The sequence below is a fragment of the Vigna radiata genome, chromosome 10, assembly GCF_000741045.1.
Source record: "Vigna radiata var. radiata cultivar VC1973A chromosome 10, Vradiata_ver6, whole genome shotgun sequence".
Taxonomy (NCBI): domain Eukaryota; kingdom Viridiplantae; phylum Streptophyta; class Magnoliopsida; order Fabales; family Fabaceae; genus Vigna; species Vigna radiata.
In genome coordinates this window covers 2738417-2762625 of record NC_028360.1, presented here as the reverse complement: position 1 = coordinate 2762625, position 24209 = coordinate 2738417, and the positions used below count along the sequence as shown (strand labels likewise).

The 24209-nt window shown below is 34.1% G+C and overlaps 2 protein-coding genes across 3 annotated transcripts; one reads left to right on the top strand and one right to left on the bottom strand.

Annotated features, from left to right (window-relative positions):
* Window positions 1-84: 84 nt before the first annotated feature.
* Window positions 85-2324, top strand: LOC106775310. 2 transcript variants are annotated; one of them, XM_022787197.1, is made up of 3 exons: window positions 85-282; window positions 1223-1393; window positions 1849-2324. In XM_022787197.1, exons 1-3 carry the CDS (start codon window positions 227-229, stop codon window positions 2096-2098), a joined length of 477 nt encoding a protein of 158 aa, XP_022642918.1. In that variant the 5' UTR covers window positions 85-226; the 3' UTR covers window positions 2099-2324. The 2 variants fall into 2 exon arrangements, with proteins under 2 accessions (XP_022642918.1, XP_014517905.1); XM_014662419.2 differs by having other exon boundaries at window positions 89-282; window positions 1234-1393.
* A 16396-nt stretch (window positions 2325-18720) lies between these two features.
* Window positions 18721-22986, bottom strand: LOC106775993 (molybdate-anion transporter). Its single transcript, XM_014663274.2, has 8 exons — window positions 22744-22986; window positions 21797-21941; window positions 21538-21706; window positions 20649-20919; window positions 20093-20358; window positions 19779-19994; window positions 19578-19680; window positions 18721-19177 (listed from the first exon to the last, which is right to left on the bottom strand). Exons 1-8 carry the CDS (start codon window positions 22892-22894, stop codon window positions 19119-19121), a joined length of 1380 nt encoding a protein of 459 aa, XP_014518760.1. The 5' UTR covers window positions 22895-22986; the 3' UTR covers window positions 18721-19118.
* Between the last annotated feature and the right edge of the window lie 1223 nt (window positions 22987-24209).

Genomic DNA, 24209 nt, shown 5'->3' with positions numbered 1-24209 from the left:
AGCTATCATGCACCAACATATGCCTACGCGCGAAAACAATGTAATAATAATATTATATTATAAAACAAGCAACTAACAAAAAACAACAAAAATGAGTGTTTTGTAAGTATTATGATTGCACAGACAGAATCCAAGGAAACGAAACTCGTTAGTGTTATTTGGATGAATTGTGTGAGTTTATGATTATTGCCAAGTTTTCGAAAATGGAGATGTTGCCAGTGGAAATATGTATGAAGATATTCGGTCTCTTGGATTACTGCCATCTTGCTGTTGCTCAACAAGGTCAGCCTCACCCACTCATTGTTTTTCATTTTTACGATCTTCTGTCTTTGCAAAAGGTGTTTTTTTTTTTTTCTTTTTCCAATCCAATTGGCGTTGCAATTGATCTCTAAGTTTCAAAACAGCAGTGTCTTCCATGTGTTGAAACATCTTATCTGAATTGACTTTCTTCAATTCGTCTGATTCAATTTTCATATTGATTGGCTTGGATAATCTGTTATGTTTTCCACGGAATTGGATCAGAGGTTGAAGTGATCATGAGATGAATATGATCTCCCCCAAATTTGGTGGATTTTGTTTGTTCAGTTTTCCCTGAATCATGTCAACTACTGGTTCTTCCTTTCCTTTAATGTCTGAATTGAGGCATTTTTTCAATCAGAAACAAAAGGTGGAAGGCAACGCAATGACTATTGCAGATCATATCAAAATAAAATCAGGAAAAGAATTTCGTTTTGTGAAGTTTCATTTAGGGAAAATAACAAATAAAAGCTGCAACCTTTGTCACTTGTTTCTCAGCCTGCAACCAGTAATCTTATATTAGTTACCTTGTAAAGGTTGCTACTCTTAGGCCTAGGTCATGTGGACTGCAACCATACAGGTCTATCAGTCAACTTTGAAACAGTGAGATATGTTATTTGTGTTCCCTTGGCCGTGTTCTAACAGTGACCATACTTTTCAAGAAACATAAATCATTTACACAGCTCCCTTCGACAATATCTGGAGATTGGCCAAATTTTGCTACTTGAAATTGTCGTTTTGATAAGTGATGAAAAGATAATTTGGCATAGGCTCATGAGAAAAACATTCTGGAGTAGGGAAGATGTGTGAGCTTCCTAATGCTGTTTAAATTTCCAGATAATACAACTTTTAATTAGTTTAAACTTCTTAAAGTTCTTAGATTCAGAATTATATTAGCTTGTTTGTTGAACTAAACAAGTTGCAGCACTTGTGCAGTGTGTAGGAAGTGGAAGCTGGTGGGCTCAGACAATGCTCTATGGTCTAACCTTTTTAGAGAGAGATGGGGAGAAGATCATTCTGCTTTTTATGCTCCCATTGGCTCAAAATCATGGAAAGATGTATATGAGGTGCAAGATCGTTGTGATCGAATTGGAGTGTGAGTTTTCTAATTTTTCATCTTTTGAATGCGATGACCATGATGGTCAGAGGAGTTTTTGTTTTCTCCTTGCTTAATCACATGCATTATAATCTTTCCAACATTAACTGAACTGCTAATAACTTGTATTTTGAAAAGCTAATCGATTTGATTGGGAAACAGGTAAATCGTTCTCGATGAATGGTTTTAAACCACAAATTTACTTTCAGAAAAAAATTGGTCTTAGAATCAGAAAAGTAGACTTATATTTGCAACTAAAACAATGATGTTGACTTCCTCCTACCCAGAACTAGTTTAGGCTCTAACATGAATCAATATTATTCAACAAAAAGCAATTTTTGTCTCAAAATTGTTTTGGATTTGAGTTGAGACATGAATAATTGATCTCAGCTTTTGCAACAATGATAAGGCTCTGATACGAAGGGAAATACTTTATTTGATGTTTGATAAAATAGGGGTTTGAAGATTATTAGAGAAGGCAGTGACTATTATCTTGTTCACCAAGGAGAGATACAGCGACATCTGGGTTCAAGAAAAAATGAGGAAAAAGAAACTGCTCACAGCTTCCATTCAGAAATTGAATTCAATGGAGAAAGCTCTCTAGCTGAAGAGAGATCATGTCGTGGAATTTTGGACAAAATCCTTTTTTTCATAGGAGATTTGGAAGTTGCTTCTGCAGAAGCCAAACGTACCCGTGTCACATGATAGTCTCTACCATTCAATCCACCACTCAAGTTCACTGGAAAACTTCTTTGTACCTTGCCATTATTTCATGTATATATATACTTATCAAACAATGTATTCAGTTATTTCAATAATTTAGCCTTTTCATATAAATCATGAGAATTATGAGGACCTTCATTGCTGCTATCATTTTGCCTCTACCAAGCGCTGCTATCAATATGGAACAAGCTAAAGCTGCTATTTTATACTTGAAATTGTTGTGGAAAAGCTGACAGAATTACGAACAAAATTTCCCGAGGCGTGTAAAGTCACTGTCCTTAAAGACTTATCCGCAATGTATTGCGTAAGTCCCCTAAGATACAACAGGAACTTCTCAGAAATTGTTGAGAATCTCAGAACTAGCAAGGATCTCCTAAAAAAGAGAAAGAATGAAACCCAAAATAATTTTAAGATATAAAAGGAAGGAGAAAAAACAAAAGGATAATAAGAGAATGAGAGAAAGAGAAGAAAGAATGAAAGAACAAATGATTTTGGAGTGAATGGAGTGCTCTATTTATAGAGCTCATAGATCATGCCCATGATCCAAAAAACCAATATATCTTTTAGAAAAATAAAATAATTTTAATATATTAAAACGTTGGGAGCGTGCCTTGCGGTAGTGGTTTTGAACATGCAGCAACAATTTTAAAGTTGCACATTAAAAAAATTTAACGTAGGCAACCGCATATCACGAGACTTGCAGAATGTATCAACGTTCAAATAAAATATATTTTGCAATATTATAAAATAATAACAATCCCCCACATATTGCAAAAAATATAAAAAAAAAATGAAAGAGAAAAGAAGAAAAATCCTGGGTTTTATAAGATGTAATGAATCAGAGCTGATATAGCAAGTTATATGAACCAGTCCTAGATCGAGAAACTTAACACACAATATAGGTGATTTCATCAAGTGTATGCTGCAAATCATACACCACCCATAAGGGATATGAAGATCATTAAAAACATTGATTAATTACAAAGTTTAACCTCTCAATAATGCGGTCTCTAGCATTTTCACACACACCATAGGAATGAACATATTTGATTTAAAATCAAATTAGTGCTATCAGAACTAACAAGTGACTTGTTTTTACCCATATGAACCTTATTCATGGGATCTCCAATCACAAAGGTTGGGTTACCATCACTTGTTTGTTTGCAAGTGGCTTAAGTCACATTCCCCTCGATGTTTCTAAGATCATATTTCTTCCCAAGGGTTTTGCCAAAAGATCTACTAGATTCCGTTCTGACTTCACATAGTCAATGAAAATAGTTCCACTCTTTAGCAGCTGCTTCACTAAATTGTGTCTCAATTGGATATGTCTATTAATTCCATTGTAATTCTTGTTTTTATCTATAGCTATTGCCGATTGACAATCACAGTGTATAGACACCGATGAGGTTGGTTTCATTCCTAGTGGAATGTTTGCTAAGAAGTTTTTCAACCACTCAGCCTCACTACCAGTCATCTCAAGAGTGACAAACTCATATTCCATTGTTGATCTTGCAATAATTGTTTGTCTGGTTGATCTCCATGTAATCGCACCACCATCAAGTGTGAATACTTAACAATTAGTGGATTTTGTCTCATCTGAATCAGAGATCCAGTTAGTATCACTGTACCCTTTTAGTACAACGGGAAATCCACTATATTCAATGGAATAATCCATTGAACCTCTTAAGTATCTCATAAGCCTGGAAAGTGCATCCCAATGTTCTTGATTTGGACATTGAGTGTACCTACTCAGTCTACCTACTGCATAAGCAATATCAGGTCTAGAAAAGCTCATCAAATGCAGTAAGCTCCCAATTATCTGGGCATACTGAGGTTGAGATAACGATTTTCCTCTATTTTTCATTAATTTAGAGTTAGCATCATAAGGGGTACTCACGGGTTTGAAATCATAATACCCAAACTTCTTAAGAAGTTTCTCAATGTATTGTTCTTGGGATAGTAAAATACTATCTCCTTTCCTTATGATTATAACACCTAAAATTACATTGGCTTCACCCATGTCTTTCATTTCAAAATTCGATCTTAGAAATAATTTAGTTCTAGCAACAATTTCATTGCATGTACCAAATATTAACATATCATCCACATACAAACATATAATGACACAATCACCATTTTCAAATTTAGAATACACGCATTTATCAACATCATTAGGTGAAAAACCATCACATAGCAATACATTATCTAGTTTTTCATGCCACTGTTTTGGTGCTTGTTTCAACCCATACAAAGATTTTAAAAGTTTACATACCTTATTCTCTTGACCAGGTACAACACACCCTTCAGGTTGAGTCATAAATTTCCTCCTCTAAATCATCATTCGAAAAGGTAGTTTTAACATCCATTTGGTGTATCACTAGCTTATGGATTGCTGCTAAGGCTAACAATACTCGAATAGAGGAAATCCTAGTCACAGGGGCAAAAGTATCAAAGTAATCTATGTTGGGTTTTTTAGTAAAACCTTTTGCTACTAATCTTGCCTTATACTTCTCCATAGATCCATCAGGATGATATTTTTTCTTAAAGATCCATTTACAACCAATGGGTTTTGCTCCTTTAGGAAATCTACTAAGGTCCAAGTATTTTTTTCTGAATTGCTTCAATTTCAGTCTTAATGGCTTTATCCCACTTTTTTGCATCAGGAGCACTAATGGCTTCTACAAAGCTATTTGGATCATTATCAACTAGATAAGTATAAAAATCATTACCAAATGAAGTTTCCTTCCTCTATCTTTTACTTCTTCTTAATTCTTCACACAAGACATCACTATTATTATTATCTATAGGTTGAGACATCTCATTAACCTTTAAATGAAAAACATGTTCAAAGAACTCAACATTTTTCATCTCCATTATAGAATTTCTTTCAAGTATATCACTTTTAAGAACTAGAAACCTATAGGTAGCATTATGTTCAACATAGCCTAATAACATGCAATCAGAGGTTTTAGAGCCTATTTTCCTTTTCTTAGGATCGGGTAACATTACCATAGCGAGGCACCCCCACACTCTTAAATATTTAAAGTTAGGTTGATAGCCTCTCCACAGCTCATAGGGAGTTTTACCAGCTTTCTTATGAGGTATTCTATTTTGTAAAAAACACGCAGTAAGCAAGGCTTCTCCCTAAAGGTTATCAGGTGCACTAGAACTAATAACCATCACATTCATCATCTCCTTAAGTGTTCTATTCTTCCTCTCAGCTACTCTATTAGACTTAGGTGAATATGGTGGGGTTACTTCATGGATGATACCTTCTTTAACACAATAGTCATTAAACAAAACATATTCACCACCTCTATCTGATCTAATCCTCTTAATTTTCTTATTTAATTGATTTTCTACTTTTGCTTTATAGGTTAGAAACACATCAAAAGTTTCATCTTTATGTTTGATTAAGTAAAATTTGGTGTATCTAGAATAATCATCTATAAAGGTTACAAAATAATTTTTACCTCCTCTAGACATAGTTTGTTTCAAATCAGCTAGATCAGTATGAAGTAGACCTAACAATTCAGTTTTGCGTTCTATAGAAAAACATGTTTTCTTTGTTATTTTAGATTCTACACATATATCACATTTACTACTCTGTTTATCATGCATATTAATTAATCCTAGTCGTTGTAATTTCATAACATAGGAAGAATTCAAATGTCCTAATCTAGCATGCCATAAATCATATGAGTCAACAATATAAGCAGAAGAAGACGATTCAATAATATTTTCTGAAATGTTAAGTACAAAGAGACCTTGATCACAATATCCCTTCCCCACAAAAATATTATTCTTTGTGATTACAATCTTGTCAGACTCGAATGGCACTTTAACCCCCATTTTTCCTAGTAGTGCCACAAAGATTAAATTAACTTTGATTGATGGTACATGTAGCACATCACTCAAAGCCATAGTCTTTCCAGATGTGAGTTTGAGAAGAACTTTCCTTTTTCCCAGAACAGGAGTGGTACTGGAATCACCAAGGTAGATGTGTTCTTCTCCATCCCTTACACTAGTGTAAGAGGTAAAGGCACTTCTGTTTGCATAAATATGCCTGGTAGCACCAGAGTCTACCACCCACTTGCTCACATTGGTCATCAGATTTACTTGAGAAACGACCGCAACAATAATATCATCTCCTTCGGCTACATTGGCCTTAGGAGGATTGTAGTTTCTTGCTCTACGCCTGCACTGTGGTGCATGATGGCCTGACTTCCCACATACGAAGCAATTTCCTTTCTTCTAAAAGGTAGGGTTAGATCTGTTGGGACGAGATTTTCGAAAATAATTTTTCTTATTGTGATCAGGTTTATGTTTGTACCTTTTTGGAGCAAGTCTGTCTTCTACAACGTTTGCTTTTGTAGACAAAGCTTTGGCCCTTGCAGTAGCACATTCTTTCCTGTTAGTATCTTCAACGATTATGTGAGTGATCAGCTCTGAAAGTGACATTTGCTTGTGTCTATGTTTCAGTTGTTGCTTGTAATCAGTCCAGGAAGGCGACAATTTCTCGATCAGAAGCTAAGACAAATTCATCTAGTAGAAGAACATTCTCGGCTTTGATATCTTCGAGCAGCTTGTGGTATTTATTGATTTGCGACTTTATGTCCTTGTCTTCAACCATTTCCCAACGATAATAATTTCCAATAATGAACCTTTGTCTAACTATATCTTCAGAAGTGTATTAGAGAATCAACGAATCCCAAATGTCTTTCGCCTCCTTATAGGAACAATATACATCGAACAAATCATTAGAAAGTGCACTAAGTAAAGTATGGTGGCATACCTTATTTGCATGAACCCAATCTTTAACTTGTTTTGGATTTGGAGGGAGACTGGAGTCAAGTTTTGAAGATGAAAGAGCAAAGACGGCTTTGTACATGTCTAACAGGGTCGACACACGTTCTTGCCAGCGTCGAAAATTCTGACCATAGAAGACTTCAATTTTTTATACATCCGGGAATAGTCTGGCGAAGACCGTCTGAGTTCTGGAAACGATATTCTGATTCTCCGGGATTAAGTTATTGTTGTTGTCAGCCATAAGTCCTTAAGATTGTTGTAGAAAAGCTGACAGAATCACGAACAAAATTTCCCGAGGCGTGTAAAGTCACTGTCCTTAAGGACTTATCCACGGTGTATTGCGCAAGTCTCCCAAGATGCAACAGGAACTTCTCAGAAATTTTTAAGGATCTAAGAACTAGCAAGGATCTCTTAAAAAAGAGAAAGAATGAAACCCAGGATAATTTTAAGAAATAAAAGGAAGGAGAGAAAACAAAAAGATGATAAGAGAATGATAAAAAGAGAAGAGAGAATGAAAGAACGGATGATTTTGGAGTGAATGGAGTGCTTTATTTGTAGAGCTCATGGATCAGGCCCATGATCCAAAAAACCAAGATATCTTTTAGAAAAATAAAATATTTTTAATATATTAAAACGTTGGGAGCGTGCCTTGCGATAGTGGTTTTGACCATGCAGCAACAATTTTAAAGTTGCACATTTCATGCCTTTAACGTTGCGGAATGTATCACCGTTCAAAGAAAATATATTTTGTAATATTATAAAATAATAACAAATTACTAAATTTTATTAAAGGAGTTGGAGTGTGTTCAGGTACATGACAGAATTGATGAAAATTAACAAGTATGGCACGAGTTAATTTTAAATATATATATATATATATATATATATATATATATATATATAAATGTTATTTGTTTCGGGTGTAAGGTCGAAGATCTTTTACAAAACACTTCTTCACACTTTCTTCAAGTCAGGTTAGGTAATTATGAAAGTTCTCGATCTAAGTCCTTTCTTGACTACAATCCAAATTGTACGGTGTACCTGTCAAAGGTACTCCGACGCTCAAGTTAGTAATTAATCTTATTAAGGGTCACAATGGTTGGTTTTTAGAATCAAAACAGTAGCACGTTTGAAGCTATAATGCTTCTATATTATTGATTATGAAATAATTACAAACGTTGCAATATTTAAAACTTAAAAAAGTAACTACCCACTAACTTTTTTATCCTAATTTTAATCCACTGCTTCAACCCGTAATTAAAAATTAACTAAATCCTAAAAATAAAGAACAGACTTTTACTCAATTAAATTAAAAATAAAACACTTCTAAACCATTTTCTTAACACTCCTCCTTGCTTTAGGGGCAGCAAAAGTCCATGAAGGGTCAATCTGACTTCCGAAAAAAACCCTCTTAATCCTGAACTGTGAATTCCAACATAACCCTTCTTGACAGCTTTATCGTCGATTTTATTAGCACCTTCAGACTCCTTTTCTTCTTCGTCTTCATAGTAAAAAAAGTCTTCCTTGTACACCTCGTTCCAATAACGTACTAAATCGTTTTCTGGTTCATCCACGATCACCCATGGTACGATCATGGCCCTTCCCACATGGTCACTTATTATTATATGAACCTGCTGAGGAGCATTGTAGCTAGATAGGGCAACAAATACATCCCTTTGAAGAGGCATGTCCTCAGCCTTATCGACCTTCCTGATAAAAGAAATTTTTTTCCTCCATAGCAAACCACAACCACATTGAGAAGGATCAAAACCGATGTTGCAGCCATTGCTGCAAAATAAGAGAAACTCTTTGCACCAAACATATGATGTGGATGTCTGAACCTCTTGTGCCAGATTTCTATTACATTTTCCTTGAGTGAGAAAACAATTTGCTCCTCCTCCAATGGTTTTAGAGAAAAGCTTTTCCCTTTCATTTTCACCTTGAACATATGTTGACCGGCTGCATCTTTAATCAATCAATTTTTGTCTTCAAAAATAACTTTAAATCCTCTTTCAATAGTTGAACAACACTTAACAAATTTTGGTCAATTTCAGGAACGAAAAGAACATTTGGAATAAATTTTGTGCCTACACAACTTGTAATTGCAATTGTCTCATTTCCTTTTACTAAGATATAATAACCATTGCCTATTCTAACTTTGGTGACATCAGTTGACCTCATATCTCTAAAGAGTGCCTTGTCAAAGGTCATGTGGTTAGTACAACCATTATCGATTAGCCAAGATTCATTTGAAGCATTGGTTGAAAAAAAAGTTGCAACAAAAAGTTTATCTTCCTCCTCTTCATTTGCAATTTGAGCACCTTCTTCTTGCTGTTGATTTTAGTTCTTGCATATGATAGCTTCATGCCCAAGTTGATTGCACTTGGTGCATTTAGCGTCAGGCCTTCTCTAGCACTTGAATGGAGGATGACCCATCCTGTTGCAATGCTTGTAAGGAAGATACTTTCCCTTGGAGCTTCTTGCTTTGCTTTCATTTCTGACAACACCTTCTCTATTTGGTTGTTGGTTCTTTTTTTGTTTTTCCAACTGTCTTCATGTTTAGCAGGCAAGACTTCCTTAAGAAAGCCTTCTTCTCTCATAGCCCTTCGTTGCTTTTGTGCCTGCAAGTAATTTAGCAACTCTGCCAAGGTGATCTTGGAAAAATCCTTAGTGTTTTCTAAGGTGCTTATGGTAGCTTCAAATCTTTCAAGTACGATAACCAGAATTTTTTCAACAATACAAGAGTCCTTAAATTCAAAACCAAGCAATCTTACTCTGTTTGCTATGTTCAGAAGCCCCTCTTAGAGTACTCCTTGATAGTTTCAGATTCCTTCATCTTCTGCAATTCAAAGTCTCTAATGAGATTCAACACCTTCATGCCTTTAATTCGATCATCTCCATCATAATCTTCTTTGAGATAATCCCATATTGCTTTGGTTGGTGAAACTGCAACAAAGAGGCACACCTTTGCCTTAGCTTTTTTGGTTTTTCCGTCCTTGTGATTCTTGATTTGAGCCATCGTTGGATTGCCACGTAGCATAGGAATTTCATAATCTTCTTCAACTGTCTCCCATAGATCCAGAGCTTCTAGGTATCCTTCCATTCATACTGTCCAAATTTGATAATTTTCACCATCAAAGACGGATGGTGCTATTGTTGAAAATTTTGAATCTCCTTCCATGCTTTCAAATTTTTCTCTAACAGGTCCCTCAAGAAAGAGGCTCTGATACCAATTGTTGGTTTTTAGAATCAAAATAGTAACACGTTTGAAGCTAAAATGCTTCTGTATTATTGATTATGAAAAATGAGAAACGTTGCAATATTTAAAACTTAAAAAAAGTAACTACCCACTAACATTTTTATCCTAATTTTAATCCACTACTTCAACCCATAAAATTAACTAAATCCTATCATTTTTATCCTAATTTTAATCCACTACTTCAACCTATAATTAAAAATTAACTAAATCATAAAAATAAGGAACAAACTTTGACTCAATTAAATTAAAAATAAAACATTCCTAAAGCATTTTCTTAACAACAACAAAGTCTTCAATTCGTAATAAATGCAATTACCTACCTTCTTACTTTTGACTTCTATTTATAGGCTTCGAGATGGGCTTTGAGATTAGTGAAACTATAATCGCAGTCCAATTATGGCCAATTACTTACTAAGTAACACTTACCAGTAAACTTCATTAAAAACGATGTTTAGGGATGATTATCATTGTAGGTTATCTATTCGGTCTCTATTATTTTTCGACCGGATGGTGTGCATCTTAGTTATTTAAGTCCTGACTCTCGGTGGCTGACGCAAAGCTTATTTGTCTGATCGTTCTCTCTTGGTGGCCTCCACCGATCGGCCCTCCTATACAGTACACAAGCTTCCCAAGCCTTAGCAAGCTTTTGATGGTGTTTGGATTTGAAATTCAAAGCCTCTAAGTTCGCCTTTTTGTCCTCTCAAAGTTCCCAGTTGTCCAGTGAGATTTGAAATGGGATTTAAGGCGAGAAAACATGTGTCATGACATTGTGGTCTGTGCTTTGCGAAAGTGGCAGAGTCGCCTCATTCACCGCTTGGTTAAGTTGGTAGCGATTTTCTTAGGAACTCGTTGGTCACCAACTTCTTGCAACTGCGACTTGTCCATTGTTTAAAATTAGCCATTAAACCCACAATTGGATTTCAGGTCTTAGTCGGTTTTTGGCAATTCCTTGACTATGGAAGGTAGGATGAGGGTAGGTGACGTCCGGATCCAAGGGCACTCTTTAAAACTACCATTTTACTTATTGCTAATCTCAGGTTCAGATTTGGTCTTAGGGGCAGATTGGTTAGCTACTTTAGGCTCCCAAATTTTTCACTACAAGGCTTTGACATTGAAGTTCTTTGTGGAAGGTAATTTTATTACACTTCATGGTGATAAACCACAACTTTCAACTCTAGCCCAATACAATCATCTTTAGAGATTTCTAATTACTTATGCAATATCTAAACTATTTGCACTACAGTTTCAGCAACCTCGTTGTGTTGTTAATCCCGGGTTGCAATTACCTGAGAATTTGGATCCTGAATTAGCATTACTTATGCATACCTATCATGATGTTTTTGCGGTTCTTATTGGTCTTCCTCCTAATAGATAAAACAATAATTGTATTCCTTTGATTATAGGAGCTAGTCCTATTAAGGTTGAACCCTATAGATACCCTCACAATCAAGAAACAAATTAAGAAGATGGTCAGAGAGATGTTACAAGAAGGCATTATAGTGCCCAATAATAACCCCTTCTCTTCACCAATTGTATTGGTTAAGAAGAAAGACAATACTGTTAGAAGTGGGTTCTAGGCCTAACTCAACCCCACAAAACCGGCTTGTAAGGTGAGGTCTGCACCCCACTTATATATTATAAATTGGCCTTATCTCTAGTCGATGTGGGACTTCCAACACACCCCCCTCACGCCGAGGTATATACATCTCGAGCGTGAGACTAGATATTAATGGGTGGTCCGATAACGGCCCAATAGCGGGTGGAACAATATGCCCAACAAATATCGCTAAGATAGGCTCTAACCATAGCTCTGATACCATGTTAGAAGTGGGTTCTAGGCCTAACTCAACCCCACAAAACCGGCTTGTAAGGTGAGGTCTGCACCCCACTTATATATTATAAATTGGCCTTATCTCTAGTCGATGTGGGACTTCCAACACACCCCCCTCACGCCGAGGTACATACATATCGAGCGTGAGACTAGTTATTAATGGGTGGTCCGATAACGGCCCAATAATGGGTGGAACAATATGCCCAACAAATATCGCTAGGATAGGCTCTAACCATAGCTCTGATACCATGTTAGAAGTGGGTTCTAGGCCTAACTCAACCCCACAAAACTGGCTTGTAAGGTGAGGTCTGCACCCCTTATATATTATAAATTGGCCTTATCTCTAGTCCATGTGGGACTTCCAACACACCCCCCTCAAGTTGGAGCATACAGATTGTATGGACAAAGCTTGGAATACATAAACTCAATTTGAAATATGTAATCTGTCTTCAAGAGTGTCATCGGCGCGCCGTCATTTCCGTTGTTCGCCACTATTGATGAACAACAAATTGCAAGAACAAATGAAGGGCCTGCAGCAACAAACTGCAGGGGAAAACAGCAACAGACCTGCAGGGATTACACTATCCTGCAGCGGCTGGAATTAAAAGGCTAATAGCCACAAACCTGTAGGGACTTAATCACCCTAAACAGCAACAAAACTTCAAGGGACTTAACTGCCCTAAACAACAACAAGCCTTTCGGAAACATTTGTCCTCCAGAGGCAAACAACAACAAACCTGTAGGGACTACACTACCCTGCAGCGGCTAGAATTAAAAGGCTAACAGCCAAAAACCTGTAGGGACTTAATCACCCTAAACAGTAACAAACCTTCAAGGGACTTAACTGCCCTGAACATATGGGAGGCCTTCAAGAAACGACTATCCTGCAGAGGCAAACAACAACAAACCTTCAGGGACTTCACTGCCCTGAGTAGCAACAAAACTTCAAGGGACTTAACTGCCCTGAACATAAGGGAGGCCTTCAGAATAGAGAAGAAGATAGCGGAAGCAATAGAGGTAGGACTAGGTGTTGGTGCATCAGTGGCACAAGTGGCGGAGACGATGGTCGCGAAAGTGGTCGACGACGGTGGCCGGCGACAATGGTCAGAGACGTTGGCCGGATGGCAACACCAGACAAATGCAAGACAAAAACAAGAGATTGTCCATTGAAGTATAAAAGCACAGGTTGAAAAGGAGACTTTTAGGGGGCCGCTGGTGGCCGCCACCAGCGACAACAAAGACAAAGTCGGAAAGGATCAGAAAATCTGCTCTGATACTGTGTAAAGAAAGAAAATAGGGGAAAAACTGTCTTATTAATTTTGAATAAAATATGAGAAATATATACAAGAGAAAGAATCTATAATTATGCTATTTTATCCCTATAAATATTCTATAATAATGTAACATTATTACTGTAATTATTCTATAATAATGTAACATTATTACTCCAAATCACCTATAATAATAACAATATATTCTCTCAATAATCTAGGGATAATATTCTATTTTAGCCCCAACCCATTATTGGAAAAGCCATGTTTTAAGAAGCCCCTCAAGTAGGAGGTCAGGAAAAAACCCAAACCCCTTAAACTTCCTCTCAAGTAGAATAAGCTCAGAGTTAAAGTGGATTTAGCCCCATTGCACAACTTTAATTAAATTTTAGAAAAAATATAATTTACATATACATAATTTATTGTAATATTTCTCTCATATATTATGTTATATATTATATATATATTAAATATTTATGAATCAAATTTCTCAAATAACCGCATTAGAAAGATAAAAAATGAGGTTTTATGTAAATTAAACTTCCAAATATAAAAAATTAATATTGAAAATTTACATTTTAATCTTATAAACAACCAGTAAATGTTAATTATAAATAATTCATTTAATATCTATCAGTTTTCCAAATATATATATATATATATTATAAATACTTATAAAATAGAGAAATAAAAATAATTGTTTTTTATAAATTAAAAATAAACATTATTATTTTATTAAATATATATTTTAATTAAAATAATTAACTTATTAATTTCATTTTTGTAAATTAAACGTTATTATTTATTTAATTATTTATAAAATTTACTATTTTGATAAAGTAAAATAATTATTTATAACAAAAAATTATTTATAAAATTAATAGAAATCATTTATATTCATTTTTATAATTATGATAATTATGATCTTTTAATTATTTTTCAAAAAAATGCAAAACTCAAATAAATAAATATATATATATATATATATATATATATATATATATTTTTTTTTTTTTTCTTCTGGTGCTTTTAAATCACAAAATTGATAAATGAGCAAGATTTTTTTTATTAAATCTTTAAAAGAAAGTGTTGCATACTATTTTAGTAATAAACTGTTAACTCAACAATCAGTATCTATAATTTTACAAATACAAACATTTTGTATTTAATACATCATAATGATGGTTACATATTATCAAGATATTGTTTAGTTAAAAAAATAATATCACATTTTAATTTATCATTCACTATTTATATTTTTTCTTTATAAAATTATTATAATAATAATTAGTAATTATATTAATTAATTTAAATACTATTTTACAAACTAAAAAAATTATTATTATTCACAAAAATTAGAGTATAAATGGATCTCTAACATTATTAAGTTTTTTCATTAAATTAGTTTTTAATTTAAAATTAGAGAATAATTTAAAATGAGTAATATTAAATATTTAAAAAATAACAATGATTAATTTAAATTATAATTAATAAACCAATTACAATTTTTTATTTATAAAAAAAAAATACTATTTTACATATCAATAATTTTATAATTTTTAATTGATATCTATGTAATTAATATAGTAACTAATTATTTTAATTTCTAAATTTAATTTAATGATTTTCTTGTCATAAATGGTTCATATTTCCATATAATAACAATTACAAAAGTATTATGGATAAATCGATTTTATATTAGACAAAAAGGAACTTATTGAAATATTAACGATGTAATTATAAATAAGAATATTACTTAAAAAAAATATTTTCAGTGTCTTTAGTTTTATCTCTTTCAATCATGTCTCAAAATTGTTGTGACATTCTCATAATAAGTTTTTTTTTTTCTTTTGTATGTGTAAACATTGTAATATGAGTTTCATGGATGATACATATAATTATTTTCTATAAATACATTTTTTTTATAGTAAATGATAAGTTGTAATTCAACTAAAGATCTCTAATATGAATTTGATGATTTCTAGTCTTAATTTGGCTTGTATAAATGCTTTTTTTATTTGCTTTGATAATGATATAAGATAAATCTCATGACAATTTTTTTTTTTGCAAAAGTATAAAATAAATTGAAAGAATTTCATTAGTAGTCACTTAAATTATTGGAGTTTTCTATTCCTTCTTTGCCTTTCAACATGAGTTTTCTTTGAATTTCTGTTTTTTTTTATCTTTTTATTGTTTGTATTTTGGGTCAAATTAATTATTTGTTTAATTTTTGGACGAAAAATTTTGGATTATTATAGGTGTGAATTTTGGATTATTATAGGTGTGAAGCAGTGTATGTGGAAAAATGGAATCGTTGTCGAATATTAGAACTTTTAAAAAAACGAAATATTATATCATAATTTAAATTCAATATATAGTGTATATATTCAAACAAGATTATTTATAGAATTTTAAGTATGAAAAATAAATATTATTTTATATAATAAAAAAGATAATTAAGTAATTTTGGTCTAGCAAATATAATTAGATTAATTTTAGAAATTATAACACTTAGACTTGCAACAAATTAGAATTAATTACACTTTTTCTTCTATTTAAAATATAAAAGAAATTCTAAAAAAAAAGCCCATTGGTTGACCCTAACCCTTAGGGCTTTTATAGATATTTTGGCCCTATGGGCTTTTTCTATGAAGAGCTTTTTGGTCCTATGAGCTTTTTCTATGAAGGGCTTTTTGGTCCTGTGGGCTTTTCTGACCCCAACTCACGTGGGTCAGGGCCAAACCATATTAGAGGGGCCAAATTGACGGGTCTAGCTTCGACTACATTCTAGTGCTTGATGAATGAAATCTTTTAAGATATGATGAGGAAATCTGTGTTGGTTTTTTTTTTTTTACAACGTACTAGTATACAATCCAAAGTGGTCTTCTCATTTACAAGAAGTAGAAGTTGTCTTGTAATTTCTAAGGAAGCACAAATTGTTTGCCAAGTTATCTAAGTGTTCATTTCATCTTACTCAAGTGGAATACTTAGGACATATTTTTTCGGGTCAAGGCGGAGCTATAGATGCTTCCAAGGTACAAGTTGTGTTAGCTTGGCCTTTTCCTACTAACATCATGCAATTAAGGAGTTTTTTCAGTCTTACGAGTTATTATAGGAACTTTATCAAGGGTCATGCATCAATTGCAGCTCATTTGACAAATTTGCTCAAGAAAGACAAATTTAAATGGGATGTTGTTGCTACTACGACTTTTGAAACACTTAAGTCTTCTTTAACTCAGGCTCTAGTATTCGCTATTCCAAACTTTTCTACGTCTTTTGTACTAGAAACAGATGCACCAAGGACTGATATTGAAGTCATGCTTAGTCAAAACAATCATTTAGTTGCTTTCTTTTCGAAGAAATTAAACCCAGACTTCATAAACAATAAACTTATATGCGGGAACTATATGTCATCACTGAAGCGATGGCAAAATTCATGCATTACCTTTTGGGGCACAAATTCTTAATTAGGACAGATCAAAAGAGTCTTAGGAGCCTTAACCAATAGTGATTGCAAATGCCTAAACAACAGTCTTGGTTACATAAGTTGTTAAGCGACGACTTTATTATCGAGTACAAACCGAGGAAGAACAATTTGGCAATAAATGCTTTGTTTAGATCCTTTTTCATGGCATGGTCTCAACCAAACTTGACAATTCTATTCGTATTGTGTGTCGCGATTGCAGCAAATACGGAATTAAACAACACCTGTGAGTTATGTCGTAAAGGTACCCCTCCTCACCCTAATTATTCCACACATTATGAATAGTTATACTGGAATGGTAGACTGATTATTCCTAGGAATCATGATTTGATTCAACACATATTATATGAATTCCACTCTTCTCCACTAGGCGAACACTCGGGTGTTGCAAGAACTGTATCTCGGATTGCTGCACAATTTCACCAATAAGGTCTACATAAAGACATAGTTGATTTTGTTAAACAATGTTTGATTTGTCAACAAGATAATTCTTCTAATACACTACCTTCCGGCTTGTTGCATCCTCTTCCCATTCCAGCAGAAATATGGGATGATATCGCGATGGATTTCATCACGGGACTACCCAATGCTTGTGGTTTTACAATGATCATGGTAGTGATTGATAGACTTTCTAAGTATGTCCGTTTTGTTCATCAAAAAGCATATTACACTAGTGTGAAAGTGGCTGAATTGTTCATGCAGACCGTGGTGAAATTGCATGGATTTCCTAAGTTTATTGTATCTGATAAAGACAGTTTTTATGAGTCAATTCTGAAAACAACACTTCCGATTGAGTGGCACTTCTTTGACCATGAGCACCGCATACCATCCTCAATCTTATGTCCAATCTGAAGTTGCTAATCATTGTTTAGAAGTGTATTTACATTGTTTTGCTTATGACAATCCAAAGATGTGGTTGAAATTGTTACCTTGGGCATAATTTTAGTATGATACTGTATACACCTCAATAGGAGTATGACACCATTCAAGGTAGTATATGGTCAAGATTCTCTTAGGATTGATAAATATGTTACAGATTCAAAGGATTCATCTACTTTGCAGGAACTGTAGCAACAATGTGATGTTGTTCTGCAATAGTTAAAAGGCAATTTGCATAAAGCCCAACAATATATAAAGAAGCAAGCGGATAAGAGATGTCATATGGAATTCAAAGTGGGAGATATGGTGTTGGTTAAGCTCCAAGACAAACTTCAGTTGCTTTGGAAAAAAACTAGAAATTAAATATATGATGCTTTGGTCCTTTCCCTAATATCTAATGTATTATCTACTGTACTGCTCGAATTTATCCTATTTTTCATGTGTTGCAATTGAAACCATGCCGCAGTGTTCATCAAAAATCATATATTCCACTTCCTCTAGTTACTAATGATAGAGATCTTATATTAAGCAACATGAGATTTTGCAATCTCAAGTTACTACTGGGCAACTAACATATTCCTTAGGTTTTGATACATTAAGACTGTGTAAAACATGTTATTTGGGAAGTGCAAAACGCTTATCTTGACTTCAACCTTAAGAAGTACAATGTTGATTTTAATAGAGATAGTAATGTCATAAGTGGTAATAGCACAAGAACAATTCAATAAAATAATCTAGAGGAGAATAATTCTATTACGAAGAATGAACATGTGTCGACTAATCCCTATAATTATGGACATAAAAAGTGCTAGAATGAGAAGAGCCAATTTACGTATGAAAAGATTATATGTGAGGTGAAAATAATTATATAAATATGAGAGAAAAAGAAAAAGAGGAGGAGGTTTGATACATCTTGTTTTTCACTCACTTGTCATGGTGTGGTAACCTTCTTTCCTTATGCAAAAGAAACTTACTTTGAGAGTTTTTCTGTCAAACGATATTTTTGCCTTTTGACCTTTGTCATTACATCTTTAAAATGGTGCGCATAATGGTGATAGTTGTACGCGTTGGTAAGGGAAGATAAAATGAGATGCATTAATTGAATGGAGTGCGATTTTTCATTACAAAATAAAAAGATATAGAAAGAAATAGTATGGCATATATACTATTCCAAACGGGACAAACTTAGATACTGCCCCCTAAAAGAATACCATCAGAACTACCAAAACGGAGATTTCTCCTCAAGTAATAGCCAATAGAAATCTAATGCACTACGATATTTATACTAAAAACACTTAAAAAATTGCTCCTCTTGTCCTTTTCTGCTTGTTGCTTCAATTTCTTCTCTTTGTGAGCATCAGGTTTACCTTCACTCAGATTGCATCGTACACAGTCGTAGACAGAAAATGCATTAGTAAGACTAAAGTAGCTTAAGTTCAGTGACTTCGCAAAACTCGGGCAAAAACCAGTTAAATGTTCAATGGTTCAGACTCGCCGTCCCTATCCTTCAGTTGCCAATCTGTTGCTTCTGTTTCAAACAAAAATAATCCCAGCTAAAAGTAAGAACGTTTTTCTAATAGGCTCATGCCAAATGACACACAGCTCTAGTATTGAATTCCTATAAAAGAAAAGGAGGGATAACGCGTGAATTAATCCTTTTCCAGATAAAAGAAGCTCCCCAAGTTAACCAAAATTGGAATCAATATCACATCTTACAGCCGACAAATTGTTTGGCTTTGCTTTAACTGTCAGAGAACTACAAGAACAACCTCAGGAAGGAGCAATAAACAAAAGGTATCCCAGTAGTTCCCAGATGGGATAAATTTAAAACACAATCAATTAGTCTAAATAAGGTTTCTGTCCATCCCAATCCTATTTCTAAATCAACTTAAGCAGCAGATAATTGATAATTTGTGTAAGGGTCTTACTTGGCTTATCTGAAATCGCCATCAGTCGCCTTTGTAAGATGCAAGCCACCAAAAGGAAAATTGAGCACATGCCAAACATAACAGTGATGGGGAATGCATCAACCTGCACAGAGAAAATACACAATCGGTCAAAAACAAATAAAAAATTATGATATTATTAAGATAACGCATTGTATTAAAGTAGAAGATTGTTAAACATACATTGTACAGCACGACACACACAAAAATGTTCAGAGGAATGCGGAAAAAGTTCATGATGGTGCTCCTGGCCTCCTCGGGAATGTATTGAGATCTCATCTTCATAATGGATGGCCAGAATATGCCAACACAACTCTCAAAAGCACAGAAGCCAAGAAGTTGAATGCAGCCAGTGAATGAGATGCTTCCACCTTTCACACCAGTAGGAACTACCAAGAACTGTTACACAATAACAAAGACAATATATAGAAAAATGATGTGAGATGTTAATCACAATACTAGGGGAATGAGAGGAGTATATTGGAAGAATAGCATACAGTGGTCAAAATCGGGAGCATCAGAGCAGCAGAAGAAACTGCAAAAACAATTTGCATATAGCTCTCTACTCGGAGTGCAGAGCGGGCCATCAACCTGGATGCAAGTGAGCTTCCCAACATTGAAGCCAACATGAAAGTTGCAAAAATAAAACCATGGGGAATCTCTTCATCGTTTGGGCTCAATGCAGGAGTCCATAGAAACACAAAGGTGTACATTGAACCTTCAAAGAGAGACTGTATGGCACCCAGCAAGGCAATTTTTTCATCTGAGCACAAAGAATACAAGATGAGTTGAATAAAATAAATGATAACAGAATAAGACATACGAAAGTGTCACTTTGCTGGATCAGTTCCATTTAAGAAAGCTTAAATAACACCTATTATATAGTTTGGAGAAAAAGTTACAGCTACTATTGGTTACAATGAAGTACAAATTTTTTATATGTAAACTGATATATAGATTAATATGACGGGTAAAGAGTTTCGGAGTTCAACTTTACTGTATCAAACCATTGCATAAAAACAACGAGAAAATAAATTAAGGTAAGGAATCTACCTGAAGCAATGGCAACAGCAGCACCCCTGAATTGGGTAAGCAAGTCCTTGCTCTCGGAAGGATCCCCAAAATTTTCCGTCCATGAAGATAGTATGATGGCCATACCAATAGCAAGAAAACATGAAGCAGCATCAAAGGGGGCCACAGGTCCGAGAGCCAATGTATCAACAAGGACGTTTCCAAATAGACCAGACAAAATAGCAACAAGGCCATTTCCAAGAAATATAGCCTTTGAGAATGTTAATGATAGCCATTGTTGGTCAAAGCCCCTCTGACAAATTAAAGTTGAAAAAAAACAGAGAACATTTAGAATCATAAATACACAACGTAACAAAATGGATATCAAGACAAAATAAAAAAACCATATTAACAAGAAGCGTACGCTGAAAACTGTCTCAAGTATACACCGTGAACTTAATTTAATATCCATTTAATGAATCCAAATACCAAAATGCAATTTTCTCTATTGATATATTTACATGATTTACAGAACCAAGACTCTTACTCTAAACATAGACACAACGAAACACTTTTATAACTACTTTTGAAATTTTTAGTTGCAATGTTTTGAGTAGTGTTTAGATTCTTAAAGAGTAACATCTTAAGAAGTCATGCAACTACATACAAGACTAGCCCAATTTGGAATTACAGTCCAAAACAATCAAGCTAAATTATCATTACGAGGACATAAACCCGACTCTTGAGCCCGTGGCAGTTCAATTACATTGTATAATTCAAGTCAGATACACCCTGCAAATAGACATAAATCTAAAACCATATATCATGTCAGTAGTGAAGTGCACTTTCTGAATGTCTTATATCAATATCTCCCGAGAAAATATTCTTAGTATAGAGCAAAAAAGCTTTAAATCAAACAATTATTCCTCACCTTGAAGTGCTCAGCAACAAGCCACGATTCAAATGCTGAAAACAAAAGTGAAGTGGCAATGCCTCCCAAAATACGACCCAACATCAGGACCTTGTATTGAGGAGAATGCTTGGTGATGCAGCTCAAAATGTAGGTTATGCAGTAAGTCACACAAGCCCTCTTCCGGCCTCTGATTTCAGGATAAGATGCATGAGACACTGAAAAAAAGCTATGACAGGTGCGCAGAAAGATACAATAATAAACAGAAAAGTCATCTCACTGTTTGTCAGCCAGAGATCCAACAATTGTTCCAAAGAGCATGGAAGACCCAAAACCAGCAATGAAGAGTTGTCCGATCTCACCTTTCCCATATCCATATGTACTATAAAGGTAGTACACATATGGACCTTGTAGCCAATCTCCAGCTTTAACCATAGAAACGGCAACCCATTAGATTTCCATAAAACTAAAACAACAACTCCAATACCAACTTGACATTTTCAACAATAGCACGATCACATATAGAAGTTGCAGCCATACACAACCGACAAAGAGAGCTACTTCTGATAATAAATTTCAGATTTGTGCATTTTCAATTTCCCAATCACCAAAACCATTCTCCTCAGTCTCAATGACGAAAAAACGTAATTAAGATCAGCAAACATATAAACTAAAATAAATTCAATAAATCAACCAATTTAAGAGATAGACAACTTAACTAAATTAAAATGTCCTTTTAAATACCATATCATCGAACATCATTCCAATCAGAAAGCCAAGTTTAAATATAAAGAGAGGAGTAAAACACAAAGTATAATCCAATGCACAGTGTAGAAATGCACTATTAACCAAAAAAGAAAGAAAGAAAAAAGAAAAAGAAATCACAATTTCCAGAACTGACACGTCACTACAATCAGAGAAACTAATCGTCAGGATCCGCCTGAAACGTTTTCGATTTCTCGCTACAATCAATTTCACAAATAACAGGACGTAAGGTAATAACAAACAAACAATGGCTCCTTGATTCAATTATAATTTCGGTGATAATTAATATTCCATGACGAAAAAATAAGAGGAAATTATGGCGAGAGATAAAACAAAAGAATAGGGCGAGCATTGAAGGTATTGGAATAGAGAAATGAAAGAAGGAAGAGGCAGATCAAGCGAAATGAGAGAAGCGAAGGAAGAGATCGAGCGAGATCTAAAGAGATGGAGAGAGATCTGTACCCATCATGAGGGAATAGACAAGAAGGTAGTTGTTCTTGAAGGAATTGAATGCGGAAGATGTGTTGATTCGGTCCTTGTTGCTCTTGCTCAGTTCCAGAGCTGCCACAACCGCGGCCAAACCACCAAACACCGCGTAGAAGAACAACTCCATTTTCACTCACCCAACTATTTCTCTTTCTCTGTCTTTCTCTTTCTCTTTCTCTTCCTGTGCGAGTTCAGTGAGAGAGGAACCAAGCCAGGGAGGGTTATATATATGCCTCTAAATGCTGCTTTTATCCGCTGCAGCCACTCCACCCTCAGGAAACTGGTTAAACCGGTTTTGCATTTATGATACTGCCACTCCCCGGTAATCCATTTGCTTCCACATGCAAAAACAAAAACACTGTCACGTGCAAATTCTTTTTTTAGTTGTTGGACCCGCTTATTTGTTATTTTACAAAAAAACAAGATACTTTCATTTTATAAGTAATTCTAAGTAAATCTTATATATCAAGATATTATAAAACAAATTTAAGCTACCATTTAACCATGAATCACTATCCAAGTTAAGCTTACTAATATTATCATCCAACGATAGTGTAGCTTTTTTAACAATATTATTAGCTAAGTTTAACCGTTATCAGTCATTGGTGGAAAAAACACCATTCAATTTATGGGTGTATTTTATTTTCTTAATTTATCAAAATATTATTTCATAAGTTAATTATGATTAAATAGTATTAATAATAATTAAAAATATTGTAATAATGCAATATATTGAATAAGAACGTAAAAAATAGAGTGTTAAAGATAAGTGTTTTAAAATAAAGAGATCAAATATTTTAATGTTAAAGTAATTCAATAATATAAATAAAATTTTATAAACATTTCTCATTATCTAAAATACTTACTATTTTTTCTAAAACTTGTTCTCTGAGTTTTCCTTTTCTTTTTCTCTGAGATTTCTGAATCCTGACTTGTGTTTCACGATCAAGAAGTGTCTAAGATATCATAACACTGAGTTATTCATTCTCTACCTATCAGTTTTCCTATTAGAACAAGTAAGTTTTTACTCATTTTTCTCTAAATCTTAGTTTAAGGCATCTGCATATAAGTTTCTTCGCATGTGTTATCTACTCTTTTTTTTCTAGCTCTTTGTTGACCAAAGGTCCTAAAGACTTTATTTAATCACGATTCTATGGTTTGTAGGAATTTTTAGAGTTCCTTACGCTAAGTTAGGGTAATACAACGTATAAAATCGTGGTAGTTTTCTTAATGAGGTAAGGGAAGTTAATGATCTTTCTTTAAATTTATTTAATATGGATGTTTGGTGGTTGTGAGTGTTTTATGTTGAATTAGTTGTAATTGAAATATCTTGTTAGTGTTAATTTCGTTTGAATGAGTGTAATTAGCTATTTTATGCTTGATGCCTTAGATGATGTTATTTTAGACTTGATTAGTCTTGTGAGTGCTGGTGTTGTGAATTT